Below are 21,470 nucleotides of genomic sequence, written 5' to 3'. Positions count from 1 at the left end.
GTAGGGATGCAAGCTAGTGCAACCATTCTGGAAAACTGTATGGAGGTTCTCAAAAAGCTAAAAATAGAACTATCCTATGACCAGAAATTGTACCACTAGGTATTTATCCAAAGGATACAAAAATACTGATTCAAAGGGGCATATCACCCTGATGTTTATAGCAGCATTATCAACAATAGCCAAGTTATGGAAAGAGCCCAAATGTTCATCACTGATGAATGGATATGAAGGTGTAGTATATATACAATTACAATTACTATTGTACAATTACTCAGCCATCAAAGAGAATGATATCTTGCCATTTGCAATGATGTGGAAGGAGCTAGAGTGTATTATGCTAAGATAAATAAGTCAGTCAGAGAAAGACAAATACCATATGATTTTACTCATATGTGGAATTTAAGAAACAAAACAGATGAACATAGGGGAAGAGGTGGGGGGAAACAGAGGAAACAAACCAGGAAACAGACTCTTAACTGTAGAGACAAACTAAGGGTTGATGGAGGGAGGCGGGTGAGGGATGTCTAAATGGGTGATGGGTAGTAAGAAGGGCACTTGTTGGGATGAGCGCTAGGTGTTATATGTAAGTGATGAATCACTAAGTTTTACTCCTAAAACCAATATTACCCTACATGTTAACTAACTAGAATTTAAATAAAAACTTGAAACAAACAAAAAGAATAAGCACTGGGTGTTATATGCAAGGGATGAAACACTAAATTCTCCTGAAACTAGAAAAATAATTAATGAATCAAAAAATAAATTTAAAAGAATAAAAACATACACATAGCAGTTCTGTTATCTTCTTCTTTCCAACTCTGTTACCTTCTTTAACTCCAGCAGATCACATTTTGCAAATTTCTTACCGTGATTATGAATCTAATAGTGTTGAGGGGAGAAATGGATCACAAAGAATTTAAGAGCATGTGAGGCATGAACAAGTTCTACAAGTAAAAGTAGTCCTTTGTTTACAGAATTTGAGTTGTGAAGGAGAGTTGGGAAAACGGACGGAGGAGCAGGGTTAAATGAAGATTTTCCTGATAAAAACGAATGATCCTATTTGTAGGGAGAGTAGAAGGAGGTGATGAAAGGGAGTAACTATTTATCAAGAGTAGAATTAACTGGTTGGAATTAACATCACTGGTCCATGGGAAAATCAGTCTTAGAAAGATTGCTCCTTTCTTGAAGACACAAAGGAAAGAGACAACAAGGAGGACTTCCAAGAATGACCTTTAGGTAAAGCTAATAAAATAATGGCCCTGGGTCAAGGAGGGTAAGTTAAAGTTAATGTTGGCTAGGCAGAGATTACCCAACAAATTTAAACATTATTTAATGTTTAAATAATACTGTTGAGGAGAATTGCAATGTTCCACAGCTCAAGAATGGATACAGTCAGTGGATGATGCCCTAGTTGAGTGGGAGAGAGGAAGTTGGGGATTATTATTTTACATGGCTAGTCTCATCATTTTCTTCTATTTTCTTATTTATCTTATTTATCTTATTTAAATCCAAGTTAGTGGGGGCACCCGGGTGGCTCAGTCGGTTGAGTGTCTGACTTCAGCCCAGGTCATGATCTTGCAGTTCGTGAGTTCAAGCCCCATATCGGTCTCTGGCTGACAGCTCAGAACCTGGAGCCTGCTTTAGATTCTGTGTTTCCTTCTCTCTCTGTGCCCCTCCCCTGCTCACACTCTGTCTCTCTCTCTCTCTCTCTCTCTCTCTCTCCCTCTCTCTCTCTCTCTCTCTCTTAAAACTAAATAAACATTAAAATCTTTTTTCTAAATCCAAATTAGTTAATATATAGTGTATTAATGGTTTCAGGAGTAGAATTGAGTAATTCATCACTTAAATACAACATCCAGTGCTCATCCCAACAAATGCCTTCCTTAATGCCCATCACCCATTTAGCCCATTCCCCCACCCAACATTCCTCCAACAACCCCCAGTTTGTTCTCTGTATTTAAGAGTCTCTTATGGTTTGCCTCCCTCTGTGTTTTTAACTTACTTTTCCTTCTCTTCCTCTATGTTAATTTTCTTATTTAAATTCCACATATGAATGAAATCATATGGTATTTGCCTTTCTCTGACTGACTTATTTCACTTATCATAATATATTCCAGTTCTATCCGCCTGTTGCAAATGGCAAAATTGCGTTCTTTTTGATCACCAAGTAATTACACACACACACACACACACACACACACACACACACACACACACGTATACTACATCTTCTTTACCCATTCATCCGTTGTTTGACATTTGGGCTCTTTCCATAATTTGGCTACTGTTGGTAGTGCTGCTGTAAACATCGGGGTGCATGTGCCCCTTCGAATCAGCATTTTAGTATCCTTTAGATAAATACCTAGTAGGGCAATCATAGTCATAGGGTAGGTCTATTTTTAATTATTTTAATGTTTACTTATTTTTGAGAGAGAATGAGTGGGAGAGAGGCAGAAAGAGAGGGAGACAGAGGTTCCAAAGCAGGCTCTGTGCTGAGAGCCTAGAGCTGGATATGGGACTTAAAATCACAAACCGTGAGATCATGACCTGAGCAAAGTCAGACACTTAACTGACTGAGCCACTCAGGTGCCTAGTATTTTTAATTTTTTGAGGAACCTCCATACTCCTTTCCAGAGTGACTACACCACAACCAACATACAAATGGGTTCGCCTTTCTCCGCATCCTCGTCAACATCTGTTGTTTCCTGTGTTGTTAATTTTAGCCATTCTGACAGGCAGGAAGTGGTACCTCATTGTGGTTTTGATTTGTATTTCCCTGATGATGAGTGATTTCAGCATCCTTTCAGAATTTCCTTATAAAATTCACTCACTACTGCTTTGGGTCAGATTCCATTATATGCCATTTTTATTTTTTTATTTTATTATTTTTTTTAATATATGAAATTTATGGTCAAATTGGTTTCCATATAACACCCAGTGCTCATCCCAAAAGATGCCCTCTTCAATACCCATCACCCATCCTCCCCTCCCTCCCACCCCCCATCAGCCCTCAGTTTGTTCTCAGTTGTTTTTTTTTTTTTAATGTTTTTATTTATTTTTGAGACAGGGAGAGACAGAGCATGAACGGGGGAGGGTCAGAGAGAGGGAGACACAGAATCTGAAACAGGCTCCAGGCTCCAAGCCATCAGCCCAGAGCCCGACGCGGGGCTCGAACTCATGGACCGCGAGATCATGACCTGAGCCGAAGTCGGACGCTCAACCGACCAAGCCACCCAGGCGCCCCTGTTCTCAGTTTTTAAGAGTCTCGTATGCTTTGGCTCTCTTCCACTCTAACCTCTTTTTTCCCTTCCCCTCCCCCATGGGTTCCTGTTAAGTTTCTCAGGATGCACATAAGAGTGAAAACATATGGTGTCTGTCTTTCTCTGTATGTATATGCTGTTTTTAAATAACACTTCAGGGATACTTTTTTCTGATCCAGAATAAAGCATTACATGGAGCCATTGTGACCTTGAAAAGAGTGGGCGTTGGCAAATCGGAGACCAAATAGTGTCCTCAGATGTGTTTTGTTTGGCCAGCACTTTGTTTTTAAAAATGTTAAACTTAAATGCCTATAAGTCATGCCCTTTCAGATACCACCCCCAATATCTTACATTCTGTAGCCTCACACATTTAAATGTATGAGCTGCCAGATCACTGAAGGTCCTTCATTTCTCTACATGTGAATATATAACGTGAGTACCTGGATATATGACACTAAACTCAATGCTACATATAAACGTGAGTGTGGTTTTTAACAACTTTAAATAAATGGCAACGATTTATTCACTTTTTAAAATCTTTTTCTCTGAAAGCTGCCACAAGCATTCCCAATGTTACCGAAATGAAAACCAACATGAGCCTTGGCTTGACACTCACAAGGAACGTAGGAACCGGAGGATTTCTCGTGAGTATTTACCTTTCAAATTCTCATCTGTCTCAAAGTGTGAAGTTAGTGTCTTCTCGCCATCCCACCTATCAAATCAAATCTTGATGTTTAAATATTAGAGTTTGCTTTGGGATAAATCATACCATGTGGATATCCAACGTGGCATACCTATCTATTGGTATATAGACTTATTAAGATACCCAGTAAAACCATTGCCATAGAATGTCTTCGAAGAAAGCAGCAAAAAGAACACCAATCCTTTGCCCTTGGAAAGTGTGCTTAGCATTTGTTGATAACAACATAATTCCAGGTCCTGTTTCTTCTTCCCATAGGAATTTTAAGATAGGTACTGCTCATTCAGAGAGTGCATTTCCAGGCTGAAGAGTATTTCTGTCTTTAACCATTTGCTATAACCCTTTGGCAAATCTGATATCATTTAAGTCATGTCTTGGTCCCTCATCTTATTTCATGTTAGTATTTATTCTCATTGAGTTTCTAGAATGCTGTGAGAAAACATTACAAGTCAGTGAAATAGAAATACCTTCTTTAACAAGTGGTTGGGGACAACTAATTGGTTAATAACTTGTATATCCAAATATACTTTCAAGTGGATTAGAGTTAATATAAAAAACTGGAAGAAAATGAAAATTTTAGAAAATTTATAAGCTTGGAACTAACAGAAGAAATAATATAGGAAATTGTTGAAAAGATTAATTTGACTATATAAAAAAATGAAAACCATCACATGCGAAAAAAAAAGTTTTTGAGGCAAATAAAAACCCAATCTTACTAGACATTTCCACCAGCATATAGATGATCCTAGTTATATTTATTGCCCTGTTAAAATAGCCATAGAAAACTTAATTTAACTTTACATTAGTTATGTCTATACCATCGACATGCTAACTCAAAAGCCTAGATGTATAACTTAACTATTCTAAGAATATAATTAATTTTGAACAATGTCATTCTCCTTTTACTAATAGATATTAGTATTCAAACATTGGTACCACTCAATAAATCAGATATTACTTATAATATGTGTAATTCAAAGCATAAATAAATAGTGCAATGAATCTTCATCGTTCATGATATTCCAAAGTTTTAAAAATAGGATTGTTTTCGTCTCTTTTTGTTTACTTATTTGCTTTTGAGGTTGAATAAATTTAAGAAAAGGAACATATTGAGATATAGGGATTACAGGACGTACTTCTAAATTTTCAATTTGTAACTTCAGATAAAGTAAAATAAAATTGCAAGAGAATTTAAGACATTAATTTAACAACCAATGTAGCAAGCAGAGAAGGAGGGAAGAGAGAGGGAAGGAGAGAGAGGAAAAAAAAAAGAAAAAAAAAATCCAAAGCTTCCTTTACATACCTAAAAGGTCAAAATCTTAAGATACTCTTAAGAATTATGTGGAAAAGGCTGACAATCATCACATTTTTTTGAAACTGCTTAAGTTCTGGGCTTAAAGCAGGAATGTAGTTCTGGCATTAACAATTGGCATATTCTAATTTCAACTTCTTAATGCTGTTTTCCATTGCTTTTAAAACAAAAAAAAATTCTTGAACACTTCCTGAGTTATTATTTTTCAAGGTGATTTTAAAAAACTAACTTGGGGATGGGGATTGATGATACTAATCAATATAATTGGTATTCATTATTTGGTAAACTAATCAAAGGCATCAATTGTGATTTTTCCCTTAACTAATTGGCATCATGAAGTAGTGTTATAGGAGGAAGAACTATGGATTATTCACTGAGCATGAACTATGACCACAGCTGCTTTTCCTTTGAGCAACCAACAATTAAACTGGGTCAAACAAATTCCCTTTTATTCTTCCAATTGTTTTTTTTTTTTTTTTTTGCAGGTTCATACTTTTTTGTTAAATTTTAATAATTGAACCACAGCTTTACATAATGTTAAACTTTGTAGATGCTCTTTAGGATCTTAACTAGACTTCTCTTTCCCATTTTTCTCCTTTTACATCTAGCAGTTCTAACAGGATTTAATGTAATGTTTTTCTGGTGTGATTTAATCACAGTTTTATCAGGAGTTCTTGGCATTGAAAGGCTGATGAAAAGGAAAGATCTGAGGTTGGGTTAATGGAGATATTAAGAATTGGAGTATGTATGATGTGGGCAAGGAGACAAGTGCCAGCTTGGATGACTTTTAGGCAGTGGAAATAGGGGGATCAGAAGTCCTCAAATACCTTATAACATCGTTAAAAGCTGACAGTTCATGTACCTCATTTGTGTTTATTTAGTGGATTTTCCCAAAGAATTTGTCTTCTCGGACTCTCCTTGAAAATTTGGAAGATCTGGCAAGGCTGGCAATGGGCAGGAGCCATGGTGGCCTGCCCATGTGTATGACACCTGGACTCTTCATTTACCATGGCATCTATGCCAACCCAGAGCACTCTTAGGTTCCTGCCTGATCCTGGGGCTTGTGGGTTCATGGTTTCTGCTGAATAGAATAAGTGGTAGTATACATATAATACAATAGTAAAAGTGAATAGTATAATCTCTGTTCAAGATAACAGTAGGGAAACCTGGGGTTCAGTCGGGTAAGCGTCCAACTTTTGATTTCGGCTCAGACCATGATCTCACAGTTCATGGGTTTGAGCCCCCACCCCCACCCCCACCCCACCATCGGGCTCTGCACTAACAGTACAGCATGGAGACTGCTTGGGATTCTCTTCTTCCTCTCTCTCTCTCTCTCTCCCTCTCTCTCCCTCTCTCTCTCTCTCTCTCTCTCTGCACGCCACCCCCCTGCGCTCCCTCTCCCTCAGAGTGAGTAAATAAATAAACTTTGGGGGGAAAAAAAGAATAACAACTGTAGTAATGCTGGCTAACAACTATGTGCCATGTGTTATTTATCCCACACTGTTCTAAATGCTTTACATCTAGAGAACCATTTAATCTTCACAACACCTTGCATGATAGTAGATATGATTATCCTCGTTTATAGATAAAGCCCCTGAAGTCCAGATAACTGAGAGACAAAAGATGAAGGAAAGCACCTCCTTTCTCTAGTTCGGTGACCTGAGGGTCTCCTCCCTACACCGCTGACACCTGTCTCCCAGCCCAGCTGCTATCTTCTCCCTCTCTTCTGTTTGTTCTTTCTTTCTGAGGCACTTTCTCTCAGAGGCTTTTTTGACCCGATAGTTTCAAGAGTTGACAATTTCTAGTATCTTGTGAAATCATAGAAATGATCTCTTGTTGGGGGGGGGGGGGAGAGAGAAAGAAAGAAAGAAAAAAGAAATGATCTCTAAGTTTTACAAATGGAGAAGTAGAAGACTAACATTTTCCATGTGTTTTGTCATTGTTCTCATTTCTTTGAAGACGTGTGGTCCCCTGTGGGCACAGCAATGCGGAAGCCAGTATTATGCAACTGGTGTTTGTTCTGATATCAGTCCCAATTTTCAGCTCTTGGCCAGCTTTGCACCTGCTGTTCAGAGTAAGTGATGAATGTGTAGAGCGTCCGAGCAATACCTTACATGAAGGGCAGAGGCGGGATTTATCAAGTACCACCCAACCCCTCTCAAATCCATTTTACTTTGTCCTATTTGCATATAAGTGTGAAGAGTGAATTAACAATGGAAATCTGTTTCTTTCATCTTTTCCTGTGTAGCCTGCCCTTCCCTCATAGATGTTGTGGTTGTATGTGATGAGTCAAACAGTATTTATCCCTGGGATGCAGTAAAGAATTTTTTGGAAAAATTTGTCCAAGGCCTGGATATAGGCCCCACAAAGACACAGGTATGGACATGAATAATACATACACTAACCCACAGATTTCTTTCTAAGAAAATATTGTTAGATATGAGGTCTTAATATTTGCATTTTTCAAATCCCCACATTAAATGCATTTAACATTAACCTTGACAGTTAATTGAAATTTGCACTACATTGAGTTTTTCTGTCTATGACGTTGTCCAGTGTTGGTCTTTGAGCTTAGATTTCTATTTCTGACAGGCATCAGATATAGGATGTAGCATTTTCATCTTTTTCAGCTGCTTATTTTTCCCTCCTATAACTTATGAATTTATCAATACATTTTAAAATCCAATATGTATTATTTTATTGATAGCCACTTGGACTAATAATTAATTTCTTTTGTTGTCCTTGAATTTCTGGGATTTTTGTAGAGAAGTCAATAGACAGTCAATAGGCGCCTGGGTGGCTCAGTCCATTAAGCATCAGACTGATGATCTCACAGTTCATGAGTTCGAGCCCTGCATCAGGCTCTCAGCACAGAACCTGCTTCAGCTCCTCTGTCCCCTCTTTCTCTTCCCCTCCCCCATACATACTCCCACATGCTCTCTCTCTCTCTCCCTCCCTCTCAAAAATGAACATTTTTAAGTCTATAAACAGCATAATCCTATCTTGTTATTTTTTAGTCTTTTATCATATTTTACTCAGCCCTTGCTTTTTTACACAGAATAAGACTTTTTAATAATTTTGTATAGCTCTCCATGTTTTAAGGAGTCTTTAATTTGCTTTTCTATCTTCTTGAGATAGGCATCCAAAACTCAGGAACAGAAGCTTCACGCTTCCATAAAACTGAATAACATTTATTGTTAAAGTTCTGGGTCTTCTTTCTTTCTTTCCTATTGGATTTGCCCTTTCACGGTCATTCTGGTTGAACCAATATCAACAGAACCAGTTGACAGAGTTCCCAGTGTATATTCTTGGGTTGTTCCTGTCATCTGATGCCTTGTGTCCAACATCTAGTAACAATTGTTGGAACATCTTCCCCTAAATGCTTCACAGTTAGCTATATTGAAATTTGATTTTCTGCTTTCCTGTACAGTATTACAAAATATTATTATACGTTTTCCATTGATGTTGCTTTTCAATACTAAGAGGACATTAGTGTTCACCAAATCTTTGGAGGTTTCACTGTGGGCTTTTACCAGAAAATTCTATGAATAAGACCAGGTATAACATTTCTTTCTGGATAGCATCCTGTTAAGGTCCCATTATAAGAGAAGTTTTCCTAGGTTTCTGCTTGTTTTATCCATCTCTAAATGGACTTACCCCATCACATGACTTACTATATTTAATAGTCTCTTGAATGGAATTCATGGCCTTCCTCTTCTTGTCTTCCTACCCCCATGCATTTTCTTCATCTCTAGAGGTGATTCACACAGTCTCTTTTTCTTACCATCTAAATTTGACCTTTCTGTAAGTCCTAATATACTACATTTCCTTAAGTCTTCTATTCATTATTCCCCTTTCTCACACAGGAGTTTTGGGACTGTCATACCGTCTTCCTCTCATATTAGACTTTGAAATTCATAGAGTGATTTTTGATCCTGTCCTCTCTCTCAAGTCTTACATCCTGTCCTAAAGAGAAGGCTCCAGAAATATATTTTTCACATCTTCCCAGTGCCTACTTAGTTGCTTCCTAGCAAAAGTAGCTGATTGAACTCAGAAATCCAGGCCTTGCCCCTTCCACCTTCCTTACGTACTGACCTCTATCTTAAGGACCCTTTCACAATACTGACCTCTTATTGCTACTTCCTATTCTAGAAGCCCCCAACTCCTATGCATAGAGGATGATTTCAGTGCTGAGAATAAGGACATTAATAGAAGTATTTGGCCTTCTTGATCTAAAGAATTAGGGTATGTGCCCCAACCTTGTTCAGAAGTTGTTCCATCTGTCAGATTTCTCAGATGAGACTCTCTCTAATGGCATTTTCTCTGAAGGCCAAAAACCTCCTGCCGACTTGCACATATAGCAGCTTTCTTCCAAAGATGCTAAAGTCTGCGATTAGAGGAAATCCAGAACAATAAATGCATTCAAATTGACTGTTTTGATTAGCTCACTCTTTTTTTCTTTCATATTCAAATACAATTCTTTGTTTATTTTGCACCTGTTTTTAATTGATGAGCTGTTATCTTCCATCTATGACTGCTTATAATTTTTTACATGTATATATACATTGTTAATCAGAAAGTTTATATCATTTTAATATTTCTGTTATGAACTGGATTCTAATATTATCCATATTAAAATATTATAAGGCACTGCTTAAAAATCCATTACTAGATAATCTATAACTATTGTAGTCAAAAATCTATAAATATTACTCTTGAAAACCAAATCATATATGATAGGACATGATCTTGCTTATCAACAAATACTACTGCTATAACTAACAGCTTCTAACAAAGAAGTCATTCCATTGGAAGAAAAATAGCTATTCTTAAGAACAAAATTGAAAATGCATATCAAATACTATCATCCCACTTCAAATGCACTTTTGATTTTGATTTATATTGGTTAATTAGAAATTATTTATAACTTAATGACAAGCCTTTAATAAACTTATGCTTTCTTGAAGGTGGGGTTAATTCAGTATGCCAACATACCAAGAGTTGTATTTAACCTGAACACTTTCAAAACCAAAGCTGCAATGATTGAAGCAACATCCCGGACATACCAATTTGGTGGAGATCTCACAAATACATTCAAAGCAATTCAATATGCAAAGTAAGTTATAATGTAAATAGCCCAAATATTTTGATAAAATAGAAGTGCTTTTAAGTAAGAAAGAAGAAAAGAGACAAAGAAAAATAACATACTTAGTGCCCACACTTAAATCAGAAGTAATTAAGAAAAGTTCAAACATTCTGTCATTTGAACACTTTGAGAAGGCACTAGGAAATGAAATTTTAAAGTCTTAGATTTCTAGGATTTTTATAAAAAATTCCATGATTTTTAAAGAAGACTTTATATAAAGTAAAGGAAACAACATTAAAAGACCTTAGGTTAAGTAGGAAATGGAGCAATCTCCAATTATTTGTTAGTATTTATCAAGGCCACAGACAACTTGAGCTAATGGAGTCCTTCATGCACATTAAGAAGGGCCATAGAATCTTAAATGTTTATGAACTTGGAGTATGAATTGAATGGAATGGGCTCACTATACTTATTACAGTCTGGGTGGTGTGAATGTTACAACTGTATAACCCTCTCTTAATTTTTAGCTCAGTGTCTCTGTTTTCTCAGAACTCCTTTTAATCATATACCTTTACAAAAATGCTAAAGATTCTCCTATTGTTAAAAAATAAATGAGAACAATAACTTCACCTTCCTTTAAGCCTACCTCCTGCCTTTGTCATCTTGTGCATTTCTTCCTTCAACTACCATAACTCCTTGAAAAATTGTCTATTCCGCCCCCCCACCCACTTCCTTGAAACATATGGCTTGCCACCAGGTGAACGTAGCTCTCTTTATCAGCCAACAACCCAGTGGTCCCGCCTCAAACCTCATCATCTTTAGCTTCCCTTGCCATTTGCTGATGACGAACACAAACTGCTATTCCAGCCCCAGTTGCCATGACATCACAAACTTCTAGAATCCCTGCCAGCTTTTTGTCAACAATTTTGCCTCTTCACTGGCTCCTTTTCCTATTTTTTCTTTACTAAACAGAGCCCTCTTTTTTTTTTTTTATAGCTCTTTTCTCTTGGGCATTGTCTCCACTCTCATGGCATCCACATTAGCCCTGTGTGGGTCAACGCATTGCTCTGTAGTCATTCTGAATTCCCTCCCAAAAATCCACACAGGCATTCAGTTGATGCTGGGTGTATTTAATTTGGAGTGTTGGCTCACTTGTCAAATTCAATACATCCTAAACCAGCCTTATTCTTTTCCCTACCCATGCTCATGACTTTGCCATTTGACTCATGCTACCACCTTTTCCCCCAGGCATTCAAAGTAAACACTTGCTGGTTTTCTTTATTCTTTCTGTTCTTCCTTAATCACACACATCTGGTCAGTCACCACATCCTGTCCTTTCTATTTCTGCATTTCCTATTGTATCTGCTCATTTTTCTGGATGTATATTGTAGTTGCTGTTTCTATCAACCATTGACTTTCCCTATATGTCTCATAAGCAGATGAGAAGATATGATTGGTTTGGTTAATCTCTATTGTCCCCATTGAGATGTTCTTTTGGGCCACGCTATCTCTGCTGGCCAGTCCATTGCCTTTTGGTGAAGTGCCCTTTATAGTCCAGTAAACTAGACTCAGAGGAAGAGTAGGTTGATATAGAAAATGGCCTAGAAGAAGCTACAGACTGCAGAGGGCTTGTGTTTTCAAAAGAAAGTATGGATGTGGTATTTTTCCCTGTAAGGAGCCTGGGGACCTGGTAAGCTTTCCTCTCAAGAAGAATGGTCACTGTCTGAAGATGTGACTTTTTTTTAGCTTTTATTGTCCTTTTAGAACTTCGGTTTTCTCCCTATCATCTCTCTCTTACACTATTTCCCAAGCTAATAGAAATCTTGCTGCTGTTAAGAGAATTACTTAACTTCTTTTTTTTTTTTTTACTTTTTTATTATTTTTTTAATGTTTGTTTTTGAGAGAGAGAGAGACAGCATGCAAGCAGGGCAGGGGCAGAGAGAGAGGGAGACTCAGAATCTGAAGCAGGCTCCAGGCTCTGAGCTGTCAGCACAGAGTCTGACACAGGGCTCAAACTCATGAACCATGAGATCATGACCTGAGTCAAAGTCGGGCACTTAACTCACTGAGCCACCCAGGCACCCTGAGTGAGAATCGCTTAACTGCTTACTCACATCTTTCAGAATTTAATTACCTTTCTTTCTCTTTTTCTTTTCTTTTCTTTCTTTCTTTTTTTTTTTTTTTTTTTTTTTTTTTGGTCTGTTGCTTTACAACATCAAATAGAATTCTGACACTGTTTTAGTAAATATTGCCATTTTCCATTTATCTTATTTCATTGTGTGCCTATGGTTATCATCTATCATTCTAAGACCTGAAGGTAATCAGAACAAATGAGGCACGGTTTCTACCCTCAGAAATCTTATAATCATAAATGAGTTCATAAAGAGTATAATTCACTCAAAAAATATTTCATGTAAGTACTGTATTCAAATTTGGGTGACAAATATAAAATCTTTTTCTATCCTTCTACATTCTATATAGAATACAGGAAAGTTTTAGGGATTAAAATGATATTCTCAGTGTTAAACATACTGAAATTAAAGTGTCCTTTACACATTCAGGTGAAAACATTTAGCAGGCACTGAATACATAAATTTGAAATGAGAGAAATAAATGGAAAAAGATGTAGACTTTCAGGTGTCATCATATAGGTGGTAGGTAGTCCAAAGGAGTGGGTGGCATTCCTCAGAAATAAATACAAAAAGAGAATCCAGTAGACAGAGAAAATGTTATTGGACAACCGGATACCCATCTAAAAACAAAATAAAGCTGAATCCCTGACTCAGTCAAATCAAAATAAATTTCAGCTGCACCAAAAATTTAAATCTAGGAAAATGGAATTATTAAAGGACTATGAGAAGCTTGGGTGATTAAAAGAAACAAGTCATACAGCTCAGAGCCTGGAGCCTGCTTCATATTCTGGGTCTCCCACTCTGTCTCTTCCCCCTTCCCCACTCATGCTGTCTCTCTCTGTCTCTCAAAAATAAACATTAAAAAATTTTTTTAAATAAAAAAAGAAACAAGTCATAGAGATAAGAAATCCTTTTAAAATACCATGTCAAATATAAAATAAACACATAAAAAGTTAATGAAATTGATTGTATCAAAATATTAAATTTCTATACAGAAGTGTATATATACCACTAAAATTTAAAAGATTAATGAACTGAAGAAAATATTTATATATATATATATGACAAAAGATAATTTTCTTGACTAACAAAGATCTTATTAATTAGAAAAATAATGAACAATACAAAGAAAAATGGACAAAGATAAAGAAAAATCAAGAGTTCATAGAGAAAAAATATAAATGGCTAATATAAAATGCTCATTATCTCTTCATAATGAAAAAGTACATATTAAAACAATGATATATTATTTCTCACTTATCAAAATGCCCCCAATTTAAAAGTTTAATAATCCTCATTGTTAAGGAAAGGAGATGGAGAAACTTGCATTTTTTTACATTATCGTAATATAAATTGATGGAAATTTTTAGAGGACAATTTGGCAATATCTGTCCAAATTTGAAATGTGTAAATCCTTTGTCCCAGTAGTTTCACTACTAAGATTTTATCCTAATGACACAGTTGGAAAAGTATGCCGAGATACATACACAAAGACATTTATTACAGTATTACTTGTAAAACTCAAAATGCCCTAAATGCACAATAATGAGGAATTGGTTAAACTATGGTTACCCCCAAATAATGAGATATTATGCAGCCATTAAAAAAAGGAGAGCTTTGTATGTGCTGGTATAGAAAGAGCTCCATGAAAATGAAAAACAAGTGTATAGACTATGCCCCCATTTGTGTGAATGTTTGAGGCATAGACTATGCACATACATCTAAATAAAATGTTTTCTATAAGGAAACATAAATTGATAAAAGTGGTTTCCTTTGGAACAGTGGCTTGGTGTCACATTTTTAAAAAATGTTTATTTGTGAGAGAGAGTGTGTGTGTGGGCATGTGAGCAGGGAAGGGGCAGAAAGGAGGAGACAGAGGATCTGAAGCGGGCTCTGCAGTGACAGCAGAGAGCCCGGTGTGGGGCTTGAACTCACAAACTGTGAGATCATGACTTGAGCTGAAGTCAGGTGCTTAACTGACTGATGAGCGATCCAGGTGCCCCTACATTTTTATTTTATACCTTTCCAGGGGCTTCTGGGTCTCAGTCAGTGAAGCGTCTGACTCTTGATTTCTACTCAGGTCATGATCTCATGGTTCATGAGATGGAGCCCTGCATCAGGCTCCACACTGTTAGGGGAGTCTGCTTGGGATTCTGTCTCTCCCTCTGTCTTTTCCCCAGACCCCACTCACACACACACACACACACACACACACACACACACACACACACACAAACACTCAATCTCTCTCTCTCTCAACACACACACATATATATATCTTTCCAAATGCTTTGAAATTATTTTATCAACTGTACTTATTAGTCTTTAAAGAACAATTTTGTATTGAAAAGTAAATGCAGATCCAATGAGTAAAATTGGTGACAGGATTGAATATCTTTGCTCTGTTAATTAGTATTAATGAATTTTTTCTTATCAGAAGATAATTCTAAGGATTCTTGATGTAAATACATGCACGTGCGCACAAATACACACACACACACACACACACACACACGCACACACCATGAAAACTATGCAAGATGTATATCTATTTCCCTTTAGGCTGCAAATAGAATGTAGGTAAATATGTCACCAGAACTGACATAGAGATAAATTCCAAGTCACAATAGGTCATGCTCAAAGAAGTTAGTTTCAGAACTAACTTCATGAGGAAGTTAAATTTCTAACCAGAGGTCCACATATTAGCTTCATCTTTTGATAGTGAGTTTTTAATTTTGTCTGCCACAGAGATTTTGCATATGCAGCAGCTGCTGGAGGACGACCAGGTGCTACCAAAGTAATGGTGGTTGTAACTGATGGTGAATCACATGATGGTTCAATGCTGAAGGCCGTGATTGATGAATGCAACAATGACAATATACTGAGGTTTGGCATAGCAGTAAGTAGATTTTCTTTTTAGTTGTCTTTCAGTTAATGGGTGAGTGCTCCTTTGTAACATCACTTCCCAAGACCACACGCTCTCATTGGCTACTCACAGCTTTATAGGAAAAGAACATTTTTACTCTGTCTCCACGTCTTGTTGATTTTCAGTCCCATTGACTACAGGGTTATGGATTTACTTCTCCAGAGGCTCTATTCTGTTCAGAAATATAATACTAGAAAGTATAATGGGATAGTGGAGTACAGCTATAATGACCTTTTTTCTCTCTGTCTCTATTTTCAAGGTTCTTGGGTACTTAAACAGAAATGCCCTTGACACCAAAAATTTAATAAAAGAAATTAAAGCAATTGCCAGTATTCCAACAGAAAGATATTTTTTCAACGTGTCTGATGAAGCAGCTCTACTAGAAAAGGCTGGGACACTAGGAGAACAAATTTTTAGCATTGAAGGTAAAAGAACTCCATCTTTCAAAAACTTTTTTCGAGAATTCTTGATTTTATTACTGTATATTTACTCTAATAATGTTAACTTGTATACCTTATATGAAAGGACTCTGATGAATCAGTAAGAAAAATAGACAACATGAATAAGTAGTTTATAGAAGATAAGATACAAATGGCTAGTAAACATAAGAAAATATTCCCAATTTCAGTAATTGTTTTAAAATATAAATTAAGTCAATGTTACTTTGTGCCTAAAAGATAACAACGATTAGTAATATATGATCTTGGAGATATTATGGGGAAGCAGAGAAGCTCATATACTATTGATAAGATTATAAATTGTATAGCTTTGGGGGGAGGGCAATTTAGTAATATCTATTATAATTGTAAATAGTTTTACAATTTTTTACACTGCATATTTTATAATCATAAGAAGTTTTGTCTTTCTATCCTATTATATAATTTCTGAAATTCTTGAATTTGTTTAAAACAAACATGTATACATTTAAGGTTAGAAAAGTATAGGGGTGCCGACTTTGGCTCGGGGCATGATCTCACGGTTCATGAGTTCGAGCCTTGCATCAGGCTCTGGGCTGTCAGCTCAGAGCCTGGAGCTTGCTTCGGATTCTGTGCCTCCCTCTCTCTCTCTCTGCCCCTCCCTCACTTGCACTGTGTCTCTCTCTGTCTCACAAAAACAAATAAAGGTTAAAAAAATTTTTTTTAAGTTAGAAAAGTATAGTGAAGATTTTTAATAGTTCAGATTTCAGGGAAATATGTTATTTACCAGATCTACAATAATTTACTTATATGGCCTTGGAAGGTCTAGTCAGTGTAGAAATACTCCATGTTTAAGAACTCACTGTTTGGAACACATTTCCCAGTTGGTAAAAAATCCCACATGATCCAAATTCTGGTTCCTGGTCATTAGTTCAAATAACTCTCAGCAGTAAAGAGCCTATTTTATTGAGCACCTGCTATATATCAGGTATCTTTCAGAAGCTGGGTCCAGGGGGATTGCATAAATTAAGCATTAATTCCTGAGTCTTATCTTTATTTCCTGATTGTCCACTGGAGTCTTCTATCCAAAAAATATTATTGCTTCTTTAAACATCTGATGATACCTCTAAGCTGTTTAAATCAGCATCAAAATCCAAATCCAATGTGCTCTGAGATAATATAAAATTATTTGGCTTCCTATGGTACAACTTACACTTGTTTGTGGTGGCATTGACATGAATAATCGCAATTCAACCTAAATGCCAATTAGAAATGATTTTGTGCCTTATCTGCTATTATGGATTTTGGGGAAGCACTGCGCTACTTTATTAAAAATTGTCTTGGGGCATCTGGCTAGCTCAGTCCGTGGAGCATGTGACTCCTGATCTCGGGGTTGTGATTTTGAGCCACATGTTGGGAGTAGCAATTACTTAAAAATAAAATCTTAAAGAAAATGAATCTCTTCTCATCCTTTGTACATTATTACATCTTCTAAACAAGTGACTGTGTCATGTTATATATTATACATATTACTCTCTATGTCAAAGTGTTGGTCTAGGAACTTATTCCTTTTTGTGAAGATTAATGAAATGTAACCATTTTGACCATACCGAGTCCTACAGCTGTGGTGTCAGAGGCAGGCACATATGTAGAAGTAGGACAAACTGCCCAATTGGTAAAATTCCTACTCAGTCTTGAATCCTGGATCCTGAAACGTCACCCAAATATCCGTCTGTTTAGTCTTCATGACATGTCAGCTACCTGGCTCTTCCAACTGCATCTGAGATATGTGTACACTTATTAGTACCGATATTTATTTTTTTTTAATTTTTTTTAACCTTTATTTATTTTTGAGACAGAGAGAGACAGAGCATGAACGGGGGAGGGTCAGAGAGAGGGAGACACAGAATCTGAAACAGGCTCCAGGCTCTGAGCTGTCAGCACAGAGCCCCACGCGGGGCTCGAACTCACGGACCGTGAGATCATGACCTGAGCCGAAGTCGGCCGCTCAACCGACCGAGCCACCCAGGCGCCTCCAGTACCGATATTTAAAAGCTAAAAATTCAATTAATTTCTTAGCTAGGAATAATAACTTTTTTTTAAAAAAGGCCATGACTTCAGTTTTTATCTTACCTCATCCCCTATATGGAGTGTTTTTGATATCAAGAACATCCTAAGCATACAAGTAAACGCATTAATGCATAATCAGGATTAAGACCAACTTCAAACACTATCTTGGAAGTATTGTGGGTTCCCACGTATGTTAGAATACTTCTTAGTGATTTCTCCATCCCAGAATATTTTTGAGTGACCATGAGAACATTGTGTGTGTGTGCATACGTGTGCGTATGTTCACGTGCGTCTGTGTGTGCACGTGTGTTTGAAAATCTGATTTAAAATTTGACAGCAATATAATTCTCAAAATTACCTTTTTGCAGGTACTATTCAAGGAGGGGACAACTTCCAGATGGAAATGTCACAAGTGGGATTCAGCGCAGATTACTCTCCTCAAAAGGTGTGTAATCAGATAACTTCCAGCCATGCTGTCATTTGGCTCAACACTTCTGGGCACAGCGGCTTTATAGAGAGAGTGGAAAAAGGAGCCATGTAGTGAGCAAACGTTCAGCTTCTCAGTCATAGTTCTTTAGTTTCTTTGTGCTGCTGCTTTGTCAACTAAAAAGTGAAGGATAACAATGCCTTCTCTTCCGCGTTTCACAGGGAGTTTTTATGGAAAAAAAAAAAAGAAAATGCTCCAAAGGACAAGCACTGTATTAATTCAAGGGATTGTCATTGCAGGAATTTCCTTTAAATCAATTAACTACCAGAAAAGTTTATTTAAAAAAAACACACAAACTCTTGTTAGCACTGCCAGTGGTGAATTCTGAGTTGCCAGAGTATCTCTTTTCTAAGAGCAGAGACAGAAGATAGGTGAAAAAGTGAGGAGTTAGGAAACATGTGAGATGCAACGTCTTCTTAGCTCAGAAAATCCATTCTTCCTTGTCATAAACATCCACTTCCTAGGGCCCTGGTTCCAACTCTGCTCAGGGTCCTGGTGGGATAGTAAAGGGGCCCAGATGTAGTGACACTGGAAAAGCCTAGGGAACAGTATGAACTCAGAGAATTTGATTGCCAGAAGCAAGGATCAGGAACGGCTTGGGGTTTTTTTCTCGAGAATACAAGGTGCTAACTTTTTCTGGATCACCAATCATTAGAGATACTCACTCATAAAAGTTATGGGTTTTTCCCTCCGGAAAAAAAAAATTAAATGAACCCTCACACAGAGAATTTTGCACACACCTTCCTGAGATTTTTGTACACTTCCTGCAGTCCTTTCCTGCATCCCTGATTCAGAGTCCCACATTTATGACAGTCATTCTCTTCATTTCATGGTCTCTTGTCCTCAAAATGGGCACATCATTTTCCAACCTGCTGTATTTTTAATGGCTTATATTTTTCAATCCAAAATCCGTAACTTTGGTGTTTTCTACGATCTAAGATCAAAAACTGAAAAAAATAATAAATCCCATCCTGACAACCCTGCCTTCTGTGATGATGTATCGCTTTTGACTGTTTGGGTGGATGTTGAGTCCCTCAGAGCAGCCTGTATTTCTTGTGTGCCTCCCCCCACCCCCGCTGTGCTGACCGTGGCTGTTCTCCACCAAGTAGACTGAATGTTATGCCCTAGTTACCTTTCATAGCTGAGCTATTTTCAAATAGATGGGATAGGATATAGATGATGGAGGAACATCTGAGAAGTGACCAAGAGGAAAGAGAAAGAATGTTGAAAATAGAATAGGTCAGAAGGGGGCCTGCCAGGATGATGTGCCTGGACAGCAGAAACGCCCCACCTCTCTTCCTCTGCCAGCTGCACTTCCTATTTTCTGAAGCATGCCCCACATCCGACCGTGAACTTTTCTTATGACTATGTGAGACAGGAGGCTCATTTCTGACTTCTCTCTAACAGCTCACACTGTTTGGCATTTGCAGATGGGGGCCTCTGAATGCAAATTAGAAGGTGGCTATGTGCTTCTCTTGTAGCATAGTAGAGATTTATCTATAGAATGTATCAAGGTAACATAGCCTCAGGGAAGACTTTTCTCCAGCACAAAATATATTAAAACAATTTGGGCATATATCAATTTGGACATACATTCATATACATTTTACTTTATCATCTTCTCCTTAAACCTAGACCATTTATTTCAATGTTTTGCCTCCCCTGCATTCTCGTGCCTTCAACATGGTTTATTTTCATGGTCTTCATTTTTCATTTATTTTAGGATATTCTGATGCTGGGTGCAGTAGGAGCTTATGGCTGGAGTGGTACCGTGGTCCAGCAGACATCTCGTGGACATATGATCTTTCCTAAACAAGCCTTTGACCAAATTCTGCAAGATAAAAATCACAGTTCATATTTAGGTAAGGCATAGCAGCATTTGACTCAGAAAATTTAAGCTCCCTTTTTTTAAACTAGCCCCTTGCTGGGGGGGCGCCTGGGTGGCTTAGTCAGTTAAGCATCCAACTTCAGCTCAGGTCATGACTTTGTGGTTTGTGAGTTCGAGCCCCACATTGGGCTCTGTGCCGATGGGCTCTAGCTCAGAGCCTAGAGCCTGCTTCAGCTTCTATCTCCCTTTCTCTCTGCCCCTCCTCTGCTCATGCTCTGTCTCTCTCTGTTTCTTAATAATAAGTAAAGGTTAAAAACAATTTTAAAAAAACTAGCCCCTCTCTGAATTTCAAGATCCATTAAGCAAAGCCCTTGAAGTGTCATCTAATTATTATATTTATTACACATGTTTATGTTGCCTCTTTGCAAATCAGACCTTGGCTATAACTATTTAATGACATACTGTATTACACTTACTGATGTCTTCTGGCTATTCAAGCAGTAGTTATTCCTGGGAAGTGCTTGCGCTTCTCCCAAATGGAAATAGTTCCTAGAAGCCAATATAGTAAATGGGAGTCTTATATTAATTTAGAGTTCTTAGTCTTTTTGGTTCCTATAATAAGCAGCCACTGATTTTGAGTACCTACTATGGGACACTTCCTGAGCTGGCTAGTCTATCTACATAAACATTTAAATCCTTCCCACAACCCTTTGAAGAAAGTATTATTATTCCCATTTTACCGTTGAGAGCCAATGAGGTTAATAACTTGCCCAAAGGCAAACAACTTAGCAAGCGGCAAATCCAGAATTTGAACCTGGGACTGTCTGACTCCATAGCCTATGTTCTGTCCACTGCATTCCATTACCTTTTAAATTCATGTAATTGTTCATTCAAAAAATACTTGTTGAGTGCCAAGTTCATGAGGGGCTGATGGGACAACCCAGAATCTAGGGCCTGCTTTACAGGTAGGTGTCGCACCCGTGCAGAGCACACTTAGATCTGGGCATCGCCCTGAGGGAACACGGATCACACTGACTTCACCTTTGGCCCTCTGTCTTGTTCTCCCCTCTGGTGCACAGATGCTACCACTTAAAACAATTTTGTTAATGTTTATTCATTTTTTGAGAGAGAGAGAGAGAGAGAGAGTGAGGGAGTGCAAGCAGGGGAGGGGCAGAGCGAGAGGGAGACACAGAATCCGAAGCAGGCTCCAGGCTCCGAGCCATCAGCACAGAGCCTGACGCGGGGCTCGAACC

The 21,470-nt window shown here is 37.6% G+C and overlaps 1 protein-coding gene across 1 annotated transcript in view; it reads left to right on the top strand.

The window, feature by feature from the left end:
- The window catches only part of ITGA2 (integrin subunit alpha 2), a 105,887-nt gene that overhangs the window by 43,788 nt on the left and 40,629 nt on the right, over positions 1 to 21,470 (top strand). The window contains exons 4-11 of the mRNA XM_042950159.1: positions 3,813 to 3,904; positions 7,232 to 7,346; positions 7,521 to 7,648; positions 10,240 to 10,388; positions 15,239 to 15,389; positions 15,676 to 15,841; positions 18,271 to 18,347; positions 20,113 to 20,251. Coding sequence (XP_042806093.1) covers positions 3,813 to 3,904; positions 7,232 to 7,346; positions 7,521 to 7,648; positions 10,240 to 10,388; positions 15,239 to 15,389; positions 15,676 to 15,841; positions 18,271 to 18,347; positions 20,113 to 20,251 — 1,017 coding nt within the window. The remainder of the gene's footprint in view (positions 1 to 3,812; positions 3,905 to 7,231; positions 7,347 to 7,520; positions 7,649 to 10,239; positions 10,389 to 15,238; positions 15,390 to 15,675; positions 15,842 to 18,270; positions 18,348 to 20,112; positions 20,252 to 21,470) is intronic.

Source organism: Panthera leo, chromosome A1 (genome assembly GCF_018350215.1).
Source record: "Panthera leo isolate Ple1 chromosome A1, P.leo_Ple1_pat1.1, whole genome shotgun sequence".
Lineage (NCBI taxonomy): Eukaryota > Metazoa > Chordata > Mammalia > Carnivora > Felidae > Panthera > Panthera leo.
The sequence above is the reverse complement of the archived record's forward strand: the minus strand, read 5'-3'. Positions and strand labels throughout refer to the sequence as shown.